At 40.7% G+C, this 16159-nt stretch overlaps 2 protein-coding genes across 2 annotated transcripts; both read right to left on the reverse strand.

Annotated features, from left to right (window-relative positions):
- Window positions 1–2699: 2699 nt before the first annotated feature.
- Window positions 2700–7281, reverse strand: LOC125007679 (protein sidekick-1-like). The gene is made up of 14 exons (XM_047584415.1): window positions 7098–7281; window positions 6672–7010; window positions 6244–6372; window positions 5952–6119; window positions 5797–5867; window positions 5471–5717; window positions 5292–5387; window positions 5118–5189; window positions 4668–4820; window positions 4418–4582; window positions 4029–4081; window positions 3050–3152; window positions 2934–2964; window positions 2700–2846 (listed from the first exon to the last, which is right to left on the reverse strand). The coding sequence occupies exons 1-14, from the start codon at window positions 7186–7188 to the stop codon at window positions 2789–2791; spliced, it is 1776 nt and encodes a 591-aa protein (XP_047440371.1). The 5' UTR covers window positions 7189–7281; the 3' UTR covers window positions 2700–2788.
- A 3299-nt stretch (window positions 7282–10580) lies between these two features.
- Window positions 10581–12804, reverse strand: LOC125008244 (hepatitis A virus cellular receptor 1 homolog). The gene is made up of 6 exons (XM_047585392.1): window positions 12683–12804; window positions 12192–12530; window positions 12058–12114; window positions 11867–11946; window positions 11341–11434; window positions 10581–11187 (listed from the first exon to the last, which is right to left on the reverse strand). The coding sequence occupies exons 1-6, from the start codon at window positions 12723–12725 to the stop codon at window positions 11108–11110; spliced, it is 693 nt and encodes a 230-aa protein (XP_047441348.1). The 5' UTR covers window positions 12726–12804; the 3' UTR covers window positions 10581–11107.
- Window positions 12805–16159: the final 3355 nt, after the last annotated feature.

Below are 16159 nucleotides of genomic sequence, written 5' to 3' on the forward strand. Positions count from 1 at the left end.
TAGCATTTTTTATTTTTTTTGTATTATTATTATTTAGTCACACAAAACTTTCGGTCCTGTTTTCCAAATTGCTGCTTTGCCTTGTTTTCATTTCCACGTTGACAGGCATATTTCAGCCTCTAACAAGATGAAAAGTTCCCTTTAAGCTGCTGCAGTTTGCGGGGGGTGGGGTGAGGGGGGCTCGGATAAAGACTTGAATCAATTAGTGTGTCTTTCATCAGCAAATAGGCCATACCCCAGCGCTCTGCGTGCTTTCACAGCCTGCATCTGCGCCGCCCTTCTCTTTTTCTTTTTTTTTTTTGTTCCACCTCCACTCCCTGCCCATTTCATTTCTCTTCTGTTCAATATTCTCATCTGCTCCGTTGTTCTCCAGTTCATAAGGCGCTCCAGAAGGGCCGACATCTGGCAGCTTCTTAGGCCCAGGGCTGTGCATCCGTTCTGGAGCAACGAGGCCTGGAGATCAGTCCCTCCTGTGGAGCTCAGTCTTTGGTGTGTGCGGTGCCGTTCGGAGTCTCCACTTCCTGAGTGCTGGTGCCTTGATGTGGGCAGGACCATAGTGCATGATTTATTACACTACTAACCCTGTCCCCATTGCTGGCACCGCCATTATTATTATAACCATACATTCCCTCCTCCGTCCTCAATCTCCCACCTGCAGCTTCACCCCGAAACCTTCGGCAGTCACGGCTGACACGGCTCTACGGGGATTACATGAGGATCGTTGCGCTCTCCTTTCTCTAGTTGCTGTTTGGTCTCAGATGTTTAAAGAGGGCGGCAAGCCACGCTGTGAACGAGGTGACAAAACTGTTGGGGCGGTGGCACATATTGTGAATTGACTGCAGGTCAGCAAGATCAGCTGCTTCCATTTGTGTCCCAACTCCTCGTCCTTTGTCCGCTGACTACCGGTTTGTTGCTTGTGTGGGTTACTGGTGGCAGCCATGGTCCAGGGAGAATCAATGAGGGTGGGGGTGGAGGTGGCAGGGAGGTAAATTGCTTTTTGGCTGTGTGGCCAATCAAAGGGACCTCATCAAAGTCAGCCAACCAGGGCTTCCCACAACCTTCCTTGCCTCTTTTCTTCTGTTTATATAAGTGCCACACAGTGTAATCAGCAGGAGCTGGAACAGAGAGAAAGATGGATGAAAGGAGACAAGGACGAGGAAGTTGGAGATGTAGGAAGGCACCAGGTCAGGAACACACGCCGGCGTTTGCGTAAGCAGAGCCAGACTGAGGAGGCAGAGGAAAAAGCGGAAAAATGGCGGCGGACAGCGGACGTGAGCGGATCAGAGATGACAAGAAGTCCAGAGAGGAGGGATGTGGTGGCGCTTGTTGTTTACAGGCCACTGTCACAGAGCGTACTGTGACTGCAGTTTGCGTTGGGTTACCACAGCAAACCAATAATCAAGCAATATTTACACAGCGGTAGGCAATTAGTCTATTTCTCAGGAAGTGTAACACTTAAGTTTGTGAAGTCAGGAACAACAAAAATAACAATGCTTCCATCAGCGGTTTCGTTGAAGGACAATTTCTTCTGAGGTACAAACAAATAAAAAAGAAAGAGGAAGTCCCTTTTTAAAAAAAAAAAAAAAAAAAAAAACATCCATTCATTTACACATACAAACACTGATCCCTACTGTGTCCTGTGGTCCCCGCTGAGACACAAACACATGGCTTGGGTATCCCCTCATGATCCCCCATTAGCGGGAGACTCCCTGACAGGCAGCTGCCTCAATGCTTCACAGAGGTATCAGATCTCCTCCTCTCCTTAATTAGGACAATTAAGAGATTTACAGGACAGATGGATGGAAATCCAGCTGGCTGCAGAGCCTGCCCCTGAGGATATCCGTGCTGATGATGAGGTGAGATCTGAGAGAGCGGATGGAGAGAGTAACATCCATTGACTAGTGGGACTCTGGTGCCCTCTTGTGGTCATAAGTGTGAACTGGTGAATGACCAAGAACTGGGGGAGGCCTACAGAGATATGGAAGTTAAATACCTCAGTTGTGTTTTTTGTTGTTGTCTTTTTCTAATATAATAAATGTATAGCATTTTAATATTATTCAATAATATTATTTTTTATAAATATATTTTTTTCAGGAATTTTGAACTCAAATAAATAGCCTGCCGTGCCAGACTGTGACCAGACCAGGTGCAACATTATGGAAAATATAAATAAAGACAATAAACTTAAAATATGCACCACATCCAAAATGAGCAGATATATTTTCAACATCATTTTAAATTTTGAATCAATAGTTTAATATGTATAACAATTTACAAATCGCTGCACTCTGCTTTTCTTGTACATTTTACACGGCCTCACAACTTTTATGCCAACACGTTTGTAATCCCAACTAAAATGTATAAATGATTTATGATTGTGTGTTTTTTGTGTTTTTTGTGTGCGCTGGTTTCACATTTCATATAGTGTTACAGCTCAGCTGCTGGTTACCACGCAGTAAAACTATTGTGTAACTTCCTATGTTATTGTTGAACCAACATAAGAATAGTTAACAAAAAGTACACACACACAGACAATGGCAAAGCTGTGGCACAGCTTTTTTTTTTTTTTTTTTTTTAATTACAAATAACACCATATAAAATTTAAAAAAATAATAATTTGATGTGGCGTTGATGGTTAGAAAAAAATAACAATGCTTATTTTCCTTCTTTGGTTAGTTTTAATCAACTAAAAACACAGGTCAAGGTTTAGATTTAGATTTGTTCTCTGAAAATAAACAAATATACAATCTTCTGTGGCAATTTCCCCCAAATTCAAAAAGCTAGAGTTTTACAGCTCTTGTAGTGACTCAGAGCCTCTGTACCGTAGCGCTCCGTTGGACAGCCATCTGCAGAGAAGAAGTTGTTTTTCAGTGCAGTGGAGGCAACAGAGTTTGAGCGTCTTTACAAATACAGAATGTGCTGCAAACACTCACATGTTCAGGCTGCCATTTTTCAGTCTCATTCCTGGGAAGAAAGAGTGCAGAGTTCAAATGAGGGAAGTGCATTTATTTGGCTTTCTATAAGGGGCGACGCTGCTGGGTACACTTACGTCGAAAGTGCCATGTTGTTACCAAGGCAACAGTCAACACTACCAGCACCACTGCTACAATGATGGCAGCTAGGTGACCACTCTGACTCTCCTCAGCATTCACCTGGCACAGAGGAGTCACGTTAAAGTTTACGTCCAGTAAATGTGTGCACTTAAACTCAAGTGAATTCAGCTGTATTGGGACAATCCATGTTATCCTCTTCATGAGTTAAAAAAATAAAATAAATATTTCTCAATTCCTCAGGGTGTGTATGACATTTTTACAATGCAAGGATTCACCATTGTGTCCTTGATGACACAAAGATATATACATTTTTATCTTGGACACAGTTTCCTTAGTGTGATTTCAACTGTAATGACATCAACTTCATATTTTAGATTTCAGCTCACTGCATTGTCACGTCATCTGTCCGTTTCTGCCTGTTTACCACGCTCTCTCTCAACCTTGGTGCCTTTTCCTGCCAGCCCTTACATTCATCATGGCTAAGGTTAAAAATCATGTATTAAACAAAGGGATTAAACAAAGGGAACAGGGATTATTTAGGCCAAGAATGACACTAACATCTACCTTCATTAGGTGAGATATTCCTTGCTAAACCTGTATTTGCACACAAAATATACAAAACATTTGCACGGTCGTTGCTAATTTAAAGAGTTGGGGATACTATTATGACCACTTCAAAACAGAGAGTGGACATGGGCCTTCTGAGGGCGTCCTGTGGTGTCTGACAACAGAATATTGATAGTTGGGGAATTTGAGTCGTATGAATTGAAACTTTTCCTGTTTCTTGGTCGTCTTCCCGTTTGATGCCGGCATGAGTTATATCATGTGACTTTGGCCATGCACTCCCACAGCACGGTCTCAGCAAGCTTTTCCTTTTTTTTCTTGTCTCACTTTACCCAGTGCCCTTATACACCTGAATTCACACTACATATACAGCACATGTCTGATTAATGAAAATCCGAGTTGCATACTTACTGCTGCATGAGTGTCCGCTGATGTGGTGGTAGAGACATTGTTCCACTGATGACCTGTCATGAGTTCAACCAAAGGCAACCAGGAGGAAGTTTTGAAAGTGTTACTTAAAAAGAAAAAACAAAACTGCTACACATGCAGAAATAACACTTCTTGCAAACACGGCAGAGCTGAGAAGAAATCGGCCTTTTGGTTGTTTGAGGAAGTGTGAGTGGGTTTTAATGGAATTGTGATTCATTTATATTTTCGATCCTTCAGTGTGAATAAGAGCGCGAATACTCACTTTCCTAGTGAGCCCCAGCATGTTGGAAACACTAATGTAGAGAAATGTCCTCCGTGTTTAACTACAGTGACATACTATGAAGACGGCATGAATAAAATGAAAAGAACACCTGTGTCTCCGGTGGTGATGGTGAGGACATTGCTGGCTTTACTGGTGCCCAGACTGTTCCTGGCGAACATGCGGATGTTGTACGTGGAGGGGTGTATCTCTATTATCGTAGCCTCCGTCTCGTTAGCGCCGAAGTCTACGACAGTTTTTATGTAATCCCACGAGGCTGTGGAGAAGAAAGAAATAATAACGTTTCATAATGTGTCACTTAATGCTGTAAAGATTAACTTAGTCTATTGACGTTTTCTCACCGTTTGCTGCTTTGTACTCCAGGTAAAAGCCAGTGATGGGGCTTTCGCCTTCAAACCCAGGAGTCCAAAAGAGGGAAATTGTGTGGTCTTTCACCTCTTTCAATTTAACTACTGGGGGATCCGGGGGAGCCAAGGGGTTCGGAGTGAGGACGTCTTGCAAAGGAAAACTGAAATTTAGCTTTTAGAAGTGAATTGTCCTGATCAGGTCACATACAGAACGCGCACAGAAACACAAATAAAAAATAAAATAAAGAAAAAATAAAACAAAAACTGCAGAATGTGATGTGAATTTGATTAGATGTCAATTAAAAACAAAGTGATATGTATGGTATCTGTTCGTAGAGTTTTTTAATCGGCTGTATCATAAATTCTGCAGTTTGGGCAAAATCGTACAAAGTTTCATTTCCCATTGATGACCAGCTGAAACTTTATATAAAACGCAATAAGTACCTGGCACCATAGTCGTACTTTCCTCCCAGACTGTGAACACGGGGACAGTCTCTGCTGTTGTAGTTTTGGGAACTTGGGGTTAAAACAAATTAAACAAGTTAAAACAAATTATAATTCGTCTATTTCTTCTCTGTAGTTTATGAAAATAAGTTTCACCAGCACAATAAGAAGTACCTGCAGTGGAAGTAGCTTCTTCAATCCACACTGTCGCAGCAGAGGAAGAAGACGCAGTTGTGGCTGTTGTTAATGTTGCTGTTGTTGTTGTGTGAACTTGAAAAACAACAAAAAGTCCAATTAAAATAATAATAATAATAATAATAATAATAAAAATCCTCTTACATCACCCAACCTACCCTCATCCAGAGTGGAGCAGAAAGGTGCAGTCGTGGGAGGGCCTATCCCAGCGTTTGTCTTGGCCTGTATGAGCACGCCGTACATGGCAGAAGGCTTCAGGTTGTTCAGGACAATGCTCTCCACGTCACGTGTCGCCGCCACACTACGGTGATGCCACTGTTTAAACTGCTGGCTTACGGGGTCGAACTCTCTGTAGCTGATGCTGTAACTCCGCAGAACGCCGTTTCTGAGATCAGCCCTCGGAGGCTAGCCAAGAGGAAACAGACAGTCTAACGTACACGCGGACACAAAGTTGTTTAAGAAGCGTCCCGAAACAAAAGTTTACCTTCCATGTAACTCGGATAGTGTTGGGGCTGAGGGCCTCCAGATCCATATCCAAGGGAGCACCCTCTGGTGCTGCAGGGAAAACAAATTTCAATATCTCTTTAGCTCCCCATTGTCCTAGTTTCATCTTAATAGAGAAACAGCATCTAAATCTACCTGCTTCTTTTGTGGTGACTGTTATGACGTTGCTGGACGCACTGACTCCCACACTGTTCCTGGCAAACATGCGGAGGCTGTAGGTCTTGAATGGACGCAAATCCATCAAAGTCACCTGAATCAACTTAGGATTGGAGATTTCAGTTCTTACCGCAGAGTCCCAGGATGCTGTGCAACAGGAAAGCTTAGTTAAGATCCGAACTGCACCCTAAAATAAATTTTCAGAGGATGGTGACTAGGTGTGTAGTAGTAGTACTGTCCTAATTGTGCCAGGATTGTTTAATGTGATCACCCTCTTTGTCTTTTTGATCAAGCCAGTACATCGTGATGGGTCTGCCGCCATCAAACGCAGGAGCCCAGCGAACAGTCACCGTCCTGTCCTTCACCTCTCTTGACTCTATCGTCACGGGATTTGGGGGCCCTTAAAAAAAAAAAAAAAAAGAAACAAAGAAAGAGCTGATTAATCAATTACCAAATTTACAAGATTGGAAATAAAAAATGCATCAGAGACCATAAACTATTAATCTTTTAAGATTCCCAGTCATATATATATATAAACATAAAACAAGAACAAATGCAACAAAAGTAACGAAAGAAATGTCTTCAAGTAAACTTAAACAAGGCTGATTACCTTTTTTTTGGACCTCTTAAAGATAATTAAAATTTTTTAAGATAACCTAGAAACTTGTTGTGGAAAATATCTGCCTCTGTTGGCCTCACCTGCAGTTACTGTCAGAGTGACATGAAATTTGAGATCATTAAACCAGCCTGGGATGTCCACACGACAGCCGTACGTCCCAGAGTCGCCCTCCACAACATTCCTGACGGTCAGTGACGCGTCACCCTGGCCAAGATCCCCAATGAGCACGTAGCGTTCAGACGCTCTGCTGGTCACTGACGACCCGTCCGTCCTGAGCACCTCATTCGCACAGCCACTGTTGGGTATGTCCCCCCGGCCCCAACACACCGAAAGCGTCCCGTAGTACTGCGCATCATAGTTACATGGCAAAGTCACATCTCTTCCAACTGTGGCTATTATGGTGGTAGCAGACACACGACCTGAAAAGACAATACGAGATTTTTGAGAGCATTCGTTCATCAATCAACACGAGATGAAAAGGGAAATCATCTGCATGACCGTCTTACCTAGAAGGAGAAAAAAGAGGAGAATGCAACACAAAGCAGGGTGTCTGCTGCCCAAAAGACTCATTCTGCATCTCTGCTCTTGTCTCCACATCACTGCAAAGGGTTCACCTGCTGCACGACTCTAAATCAACCATAGTGTGGTTTCAAGATTTGAAATCTTTCCAGATCACATGACGCCGTCCTTGATATGCTCACACAAACAACTTCTGCTGGCAGAAGAGGAATGTGGAAAAGAGCTATTTCCCTCTCTGTGGTTTTGGTTCCTCCTCACAGATGTGGGACACTGTTTCATTTTGATGATTAGACAGACACAGAATCAAGGTTACCACCGTGCTAACAGCAGCCCTGTTGTTTCTTCTCAGTGCTTGTATTGATGGCTGGGATGGAAAAAAGCGTCTAGTCTTCACCCCTGAGTGTGAGAAAACTAACTGAGCAGCTCTGGGTGCATGTAAACTACACTCCCTTTGAAACAAAGAGCACACTGGGAAATAATTTGACCAGAATTATTTTTAAAGAACTAAACAAGCAACAAAGATATTTTTAATCCTAACATCTATAATCAGCAGGTGCAACACGGTTTTAGATCTACAGTACTTTGCACGTTTGTTTTCCTCAAACTGTTCAAAAATACACCACTGACGAAAACACAAAGTCTGGTTTACTCTAGGGCCATGGACTTTTGTTTGTTTCCTAGACTGCTGAGTAAACATTTGGGTCTGCTCGAAGTTTAGTCACCCAGCAAAAACTTCCTCTTTGATTGCTCTAAAATCACTCCACACTTGTCACTTGTTACGGAATATAAACACATAGATTTTGTTAAAAGGTGTCTGACACTTTATTCTTAGTTTTTTTTTTTTTTGCGTGTTTGTTTGTTTGTTTGTTTGTCCTACGTGATAAATGTTACTAATAAAGGGTTATTCAAATATCCTGAAATATAAATCCAGGATTTATACAATAATATAATAGGCACACTCATGGACAGCAACAAATAAGAAATATACCTGCAAGGGAACTGATCCTGTGAACAATGCCCCCACTCCCGTTTTACCACATCTTTCTGATAATTGCTACACTATTTCAGAGACTAAATGCACAAAGACTCACACAGAAGCAGGAACTGGAACAGAAACTGACAAAATACAACTTTATTTCAGTGAAATGGAGCATAATCTTATAAAATGGTTCGTTAGAGTCGATATTTTTTAAAATTTAAAAGAGTGTGTTTGGTTTGGATCATTGAATCAAGAAATTGATTTCTGTAGATGTTCAGTGTGCACGACAACAGATGGATCACAGCAATAAACTGTGTGGATTGGTGAAAGGACCATGACCTCAACGGTATTTACTCTACGTACATATTTACCCACTGAAAGTCCAGCAGGTGGCATCTTTGTCCACACTAATAAACCATGAACAAGCTTTTAGATTAAGTTTCCAATTAAAAAGAGGACGAAAATATAAAGAGGGAATTCATTAATCTTCAGGAAATTTGCACAAGTACTGCATGTATCATAAATATACAGTACGAAATATAATTTCTTACAGGTACACAAGCATATCACCTCCAATACAAGATCATATATTTAATATGTGCAGTATAAACCGGACATAAACTTTCATACTTTATCATAGTAACAGTTCAAATGTTGTGTGACCGCCATATTTTCTGAATACGGATGTTGTCAGCATCTAATTTCTACTTGAAATGTCTTAAAAAAAAGAATTCTATGTTCAATTTGAATTATGAAATAATAAATGTATAGAACATGTTATGTTTTATGTCTGAAACATGAAGAGTGGAAAAGCTAACGGTCATATTTTAGACTTGTCTTACTGATGTATCACGTGGGAGAACAGGTCATCTGTTTCTCCTGTAGGAAGGATAGTTTGCGTTTCGGTTGACTTTTATGTTTTAATACATGATTGTAGTTTATTACTTTGGCGTTAGCCCTAAAGCCAAAATGTCCAGACAAAGTTGTAAATAATAACTATTTTGAAACCTCTTTTCTCTTTGTGGTTTTCGGCAGTAGGGAGGATCTGAGCCTGACGTTCATGTTTCACGGGCTTCCCCTCGGCTCAAGCACAAGACGAGGAGGAAATACTGCACAATCCTAATGAAATGAGATTAGCAATGTCATCAAATCTGCCCTCAAAATAGAGATAACACTGAATCAGACCACAGCATGGTGTCAGCCTCTCAATCTCTCTAAACCACACAGTGTTGCCTTTAGTTTGTTCTCTCTCAGGTGTAATAACTCTGGTTCTTCCTCCATGCTGGTCATCAGCATAGAAAGACAAGTCTGAACAACCCACAAACATATAAATAAAGGTCAGAGAAAAAAAATATGACAGATAATGTTTAGATACAGAGTACAAATTCTTGTTTATTCCGGTCATGAACAGGACTGCTGAGTAAGCATTACTGCAAAAAATTTCCTCTTTGCTTCGCTCACATCCAAAAAGATATGTGGTTAACATTTACAACAAACCACTACATTAAAATAGCTAACACGTGAATATTTTGATTCCTATTTTCTAATGTAACTGACCACTGTCACATTTTAACACAGATGTCTGTGAAGGTTCTTAGTCATCTGCGTCATGGTGATCCCGAAGGTGTTCAACCTCCCGACACAATTTTGTTTGGAATGCATCTTAATTTCTTTAAGATACGATTATATGATCTTTAGGTATTTGGGATCAGTAGGAACTAAGACATATAAAAAAATAAGCATCATCTTTGAAATTGAAGTAGTTTTTTTAAAAAAATAAATAAATTAGGTGGACACAGGGATTATTTCACTGCATATTACAATTTAAGTCACTAATGCGCACCAAAATATAACACTGTTTATTTTAATGCAGAAGCAGAATTTTAAACGACGAAATCCCAATGTCCTCCACTGTTTACATGTGAATTTGTTAAATTTTCATGTCATATCAAACTAGAAAAGTTAATTAGCACAAATAAACACGCGTATTGACCCTGCGCCACCAGTAGATGGCAGACATAACTGTCTCCTCATGAGGACGACAGGTCTAAGTGAAGCAGAATAGGCTGCTACAAACCTAAAATATATTGTCCCCATATGAGGACGCCGGGTCTCAGGAGGTTAAAAAAAAGGCAACTGCTCTTGTAGAGTTTCTTGTTTTGTAACTGAAGAAGCTACTCAGACGGGCGACGAAATGTCTTCAATGCAGTTGCCTTTTTCAAATGATTTTCTGACTTCATTCATGAAATTTAATGCTGCTGTAAACACAGTCGTTCAAATGGTTTCTCTCACTGACTCAGTAAAAATGTCTTCGCCGCTTATATTTTCCATTCATAGATAAAATAAACTTAGACAAAACAGGAGCAGAGTAACTTTGTGTTCTGTAAAATCCACGTAGCAAGAAGGAAGGCAATAGAAATGCCAAATTTCTTTGACCTCACCTTTAGTTTAAGTGGACATAACATATGTGCAAAGTGTGTATTTTTTCAGGTTAGTCTTTATTGATCATATTTTTTCAATATATACAGACGATGTATCCCCCACACTCTCATACACTCCCTTCACATCATATTTTTAAATACCAAACTGCTTTCCCTGAAGGCACTTAGGTAATAATAATAATAATAATAATAATAATAATAATAATAATAATAATAATAATAATAATAATTAGTATTATTAGTATTATTATTATTAAATCCAGTAGGTGGCATTGTGTCCACAAGTATGAAGCATCCACAAGGTTTTCAGGGTGCACACAGAAAATAAAAGAAAATTAATTAATCTGCAGGCTATTTTTGCATCTTCTAAGACACATTTTTAGAGCCATCTGAGAACAGCATAAGCCGCTTTGCTGGGGAAATGGGTCATCTTGTTCTCTTACTGATAAGAGTTCAAACCGTCGAGCGAAAGCTGAGGAGATGGAACGCTTCAACACGTGACAGGCAGCCAGTCCTGCAGCCAGAAGTTGCTCACTGTAATCGGAGGCCTCCCTCCTTGCCATAATGTCGACCCCCGTTAATGCATTGGGATGCTTTCGTAAATATTCTCAGCAGCCGAGGTGTTGGCACGAGTCCCCCGCGACACAAACGACCTCCCTGGTTTGAAAGAAACAAATAATAATTAACATTCTCAGCAATAAGAAGGAAGACCCACTTCGTGGCTTCCACCGTTCAATAGACGCCCACTTTTAATGTAAAATTAATCTGGACGGCAGATAAGTCACAAAATATAATCCATCGCATACTCACGGAAAATAAAGACGAGGATTATGATTAGGGGGAAGAACAAAATAGCCGCCATCCTGCTAACGTTCTCCACCCTCAAGAGGGCTTTGAAATTTCCCTGCAATGAAAATTTTCAAGAAGGACTGGGTCAAGTCTTAGTTTTAAATATGTGCGTTATTATGATGATTTAAAAACACTAATGTTCACAGTTCCCTCCATGTATCACCTTCAGCTTTAAACCACAAAATGATGCATTTGGAAATTGAATGCATTTAAGCAATTCGAGAAATAAAACATGATGTTTGTAACTTTTTATGTCTCCCATCTGCATTCATCACATTTTAACACATCATTCTTAGGAGAAGAAAAAAATCCAGATGTAAAAGTGATAAATAAATAAATAAATATGTCGTGTAAATATTGGTTATAAAGCACCTGAACAGAGTTTGGAGTGTTTATTGATCTGTATGAATTCTAACGTGCCATATAGTGATATATATATTTACTGCATCACTTGTTTTAAATACCATAGAATCTAATGGTACCATACCTCAGGTGTTACACTTTGAATCATTTCCAGTGTTCGTTCATCCACTTCCACATATTCAGGTGTAGATGTTGGCAGTGTTTCTGTAACGAGGGAAAATCTTAAAATTGTATTCTTGTTAAAAAAAATTAGCATTTGCCTGAAGACTGTTAGCTTTGCAAAAATGATTTTCTTATTCATAGGTGACCGCTTACCTTCCACCCTGTCAGCTGAGATTGTACTATTCTGGGTAACCGGCTGTTCCACGGGAGCTGGCAAAGACAAAATAGTTCAATTAGCTCAACTGAAATACACCACAGATTCTATTAATAAATGTTTTATGCATTACCTTCCTCCATAATAAGCTTTATGTTGACTTTCTGGTCGTTAAATAACCCGGGAATCTCGACCCTACAGCCGTAGACACCCGCGTCACTCCTCTGAGCGTTCAGGATGGTCAGGGACAACTCTCCGGCCGCCGTGTGGCCCAGCAGCTGGTACCTGGGGGACAGCCTGAAGGACACAGCTCCATCCAGGAAGGAGAGGACTGTGTTGGAGCATTTCGACACGGGCACCTTCCCTTGTCCCCAGCAGAAGCTAAGGTCATCATGGTGTTGTGTGTCATAGCTACAGGGCAAAATGACATCGCGCCCGACATAGCCGATGACTTTGGGGGTGCCAGAAGACACTGCGAAGGAACAGCAATGATTCTGATCAAACTCCATGACAAAGATTAGATTTCGTATTTCTGATGTGAAGCCCACGGCTGCTCCCACACTCCTCCACACACACACACCCCTCCACCAAGAAAACAAAAAAAGCACAAAAATATTGACTTACCATGGATCAGGGCCGAAAGGAAAAAATAAGAAAGACCACGCATGTGGGTAGGCTAACGTATAACACTGTCCTGAAGCAAGGGTAAAATTAATTTCTCCCCCTTCGCTCACACACTGCAGGACACGTGACATCATAGACACAGGGTTTTACTTCCCTTTTTCAAAATTAGGAAGGAAATCAGACCTTGTCCACTTTTGGACCTCAGCTAATATGATGTGTGAGGAGTCCACAGGGGAAAAAGCCTGTGTCATCTGTTGCAATAAGCTGTATCTGAGTTTATTGTTGCCCATCTGAGCATGTGCTCTCGTATGTAACAAGACAAGTGCAAATGTTTCTGAAACACAACATTCACGACAACAGTCTTTTGTGTATTCGTTAAAGGAAGTTTTAAATGCCACAGCAAGATGACACACACTTAAACAGGAATTAGGTGAGTGACACAACTGACTTGAGACATTTCAAAGAAACCTCCTTTTCTTATTTATTTGAAACTTGTTGGTTCTCTGTTAGAAAACTCAGTGATGTGATTATGGGAATACGTATCTTGTATACTTCTCTTCACTCATTGAGGTTAGTACCCGTATATGTATGTGTGTGTGCATGTGTGACGACAGCAAGAAAAATATTTTGTCTCTGTCAGTCTTTTTCTGCCCTTCGCTCACCTCTGACAGGCCCGTCTCCACCTCCACTTGTCAACACTGTCAGTCACCGCTGTGCTGCCCGAGTGCTCCACAAACCCTCGTCCTCCCCTTATAATCTGCTGCGTTTAGTCGTCTCTCACAGCTGTGAATTTCTTCACAGATTTCCTGCCAATAAAAACAAACATAACGAAACAGAAACTTTTCAAGAGACAAAAATGTGAACTGAAACAGCAAATACGCATGGAGGGAAACAAAACTTCTTTTTCTTTCGATGAAACGAGGAAATATTGTTAATTTCAAGCAACTGGCAGCTTTATACTGAACGTATTAGTCATCTTGTTCTGTGGTATCTAAATGTTATGACCACAGCCTCATTGACTTATGGTGATGTTTAGGCTATTTGCTAAGGTTAGAAGGTTAAATAAAAGAAAGTCACCTGTGGAGTAACGTCTAGAAGACAGGGACAGATAGAAAGCCATTAATATAGATTTAATGAGTCATAAAACAGTTTAGGAAGTTTTTTTTAAATATTAGAAATTAAACCCGTTCCAAGAAGTCATCTCAGTCTGGGACTCTAACACCACTACTTTAAAACCCCTAGTTACTTATATTTACTGAAACATTTCTCCTCTCAAAGAAGAGTCTTGTTTGCCTCGACCACATGTCATGGTTTAGTTTGGAGCGATTGTCAATGTGCTGTAGACGTAAAGGTTTAGAAATGACATTCACAGCAGAGAACCTGGTCTAAGGCCAAAGAGCCGGCAGTAAGAAATCTATGGTTGGGCAGCTTTTGCTGATGTCAGACAAAACTAAGGACAAACAGAAAAGAAGAAGTGACACCGCATAGGTCAGAGACTGTGTTATTTTAAGAAGTGATATAGGACGTTGGCTGTGACGGCAGTCTGCACCATTTCTTGAAAGTTGCACCGAAGTACAGGAAGGTCTGGTTTTTGGGTTTGCATACTGCTGCAGAACAGAATACATACATCAGCTTCATTCTTTGTCAATTTGAGCTTTCCGTAAGTGATCCATCACAGCGGTCAAATGAGAAAATGCATCGATTTGCAATATTGCTGATGCTGGAGGAGCCACTGTCACCTTAAGAGCAAACATGCTGAACTGACAAACAGCTTCTTGGTCCAGCAAACGACCTCCACAATCTGAAATTGTCGGAAAAAAATGTCTGCTGGAAGCAATACAGGATACCCATAAGATGTTTGCGTTGCTAATGTGCATCGGTTCCATACAAGGTCATTGACACATGACATTCATTGATAGAAAATAAAACACAAGATCCTGTAAAAGTCAGCTTCCAGTCCGACATTATTTATTCATGTATTCAAAGTCTCGATGCCCTGATGAAGACCCCGTGGTCACAGTGTTGAACAAATATTTTGGCTTGACAGTTTTTATGGGCCTGCTGCTGTGGTCTAATGACAGCTTGTTTTTGCCTTCAGTTGTCAACACTATGGGTGAGATAAGGAAAAAGTATCGCCACTCCTCTTTTAAGACGGTTTCATAGCCCTGCAAGAGAAAAAAAGTGCCAAAATCTTCCAGTGTCTGCAGTAAATGTATATGAGAGAAACAAAGGTGTTACCACCAAGATTACATAGCAAAGAGGTTTGGTCGGATTGATGGGTCAATAAAACATTTGATTCTATTTTAGGTCGCACACACAAATGACAAAGGACAGAGTCTGTTTGTCCTAAGACAAGGTACCATGTACCAGTGACCAGACGGCAGAAACCTATATTGGGAGATCAGCGGATAAACGGGGTCAGACAGGATCATTTCAACCACCTGTGTTTAGTCCGTACAGTACAATAGTACATTTTATAGAATGCTCTTTATTGTCATAATACAGTGTACAACGAGATTGCAACAAAACAACAAGCTTCTCCTTTGATATCTAAATTAAGAGAATCCTTTCCAAACTGTTCATATCAAAATGTGAATGAATTAATATTGTGATAAAGCCTGACCTGGTGCAAGACAGAACTCACATTAACCTGTATTATGAATCCATCTTTAAACCCAAAAAAGTCTCTCTTGAAATCATTGGAATTAATGAAAGATGCAGGATTTTTCCACGATTCTCTTTGTCTGTGAACTCTACGACAAAGTAAAGTAATTTTAATGTCTAATGACACTCTGACACTTTCCTCAGCCATGAATGAAACACAGGTCTTTTTCCAAAGCTTCACTGACCAATTTCTATGGACTTAGAATGACGTAGCATAACTAGTGTCTCAGTGTAATGTAGTGTAGATTGAGTTCCTTTGTCTGTTGCATATTCCTCCCTATCTGTTTCCTCCGTGAGAACATATGCGCCTAAATGTGTGTGTCTGTGTGTGTGCTCATGTCATGTATGATGGATTCATGGCCGCTGCTGCCGGCGAATGCGGACATCGGCCCTTTCCCCACTTCTTACTTCCCACCCTCGTCCCTCCTGGGAGTGCGTCTCAATGTTCCACTCCTCTCCTATTAATACCCCACTGGGGAGTCCAGAGCTCATAGTGAGTTTGGGAGCGGAAACGCCTCCCAACACTCCTGGAAGACACAGGCCTGGGCGAGAGGGAGGAAAAGAAAGAGGGACAGAGCAGATTAAGGCGCGTTAGGAAAGAATTTCAATCTGACTGTATGACGGAGGATTCGAAAGTGTGACGACGGAAAGGAACACGGTGGAAGTGAAAGAAAGTGGAGCTAAAATAAGAATTAGAAGCAAGAATGGAAGTTAGCATTGGTCAGGATGTGAGGCTCTGACCCAGAAAAAAAATTAAAAAAAACCTTTACACTTACAAGCAAAGTTGCATGTTATCATTTAAGGAAAGTAAAT

This window comes from Mugil cephalus, chromosome 5, assembly GCF_022458985.1.
Source record: "Mugil cephalus isolate CIBA_MC_2020 chromosome 5, CIBA_Mcephalus_1.1, whole genome shotgun sequence".
NCBI lineage: Eukaryota > Metazoa > Chordata > Actinopteri > Mugiliformes > Mugilidae > Mugil > Mugil cephalus.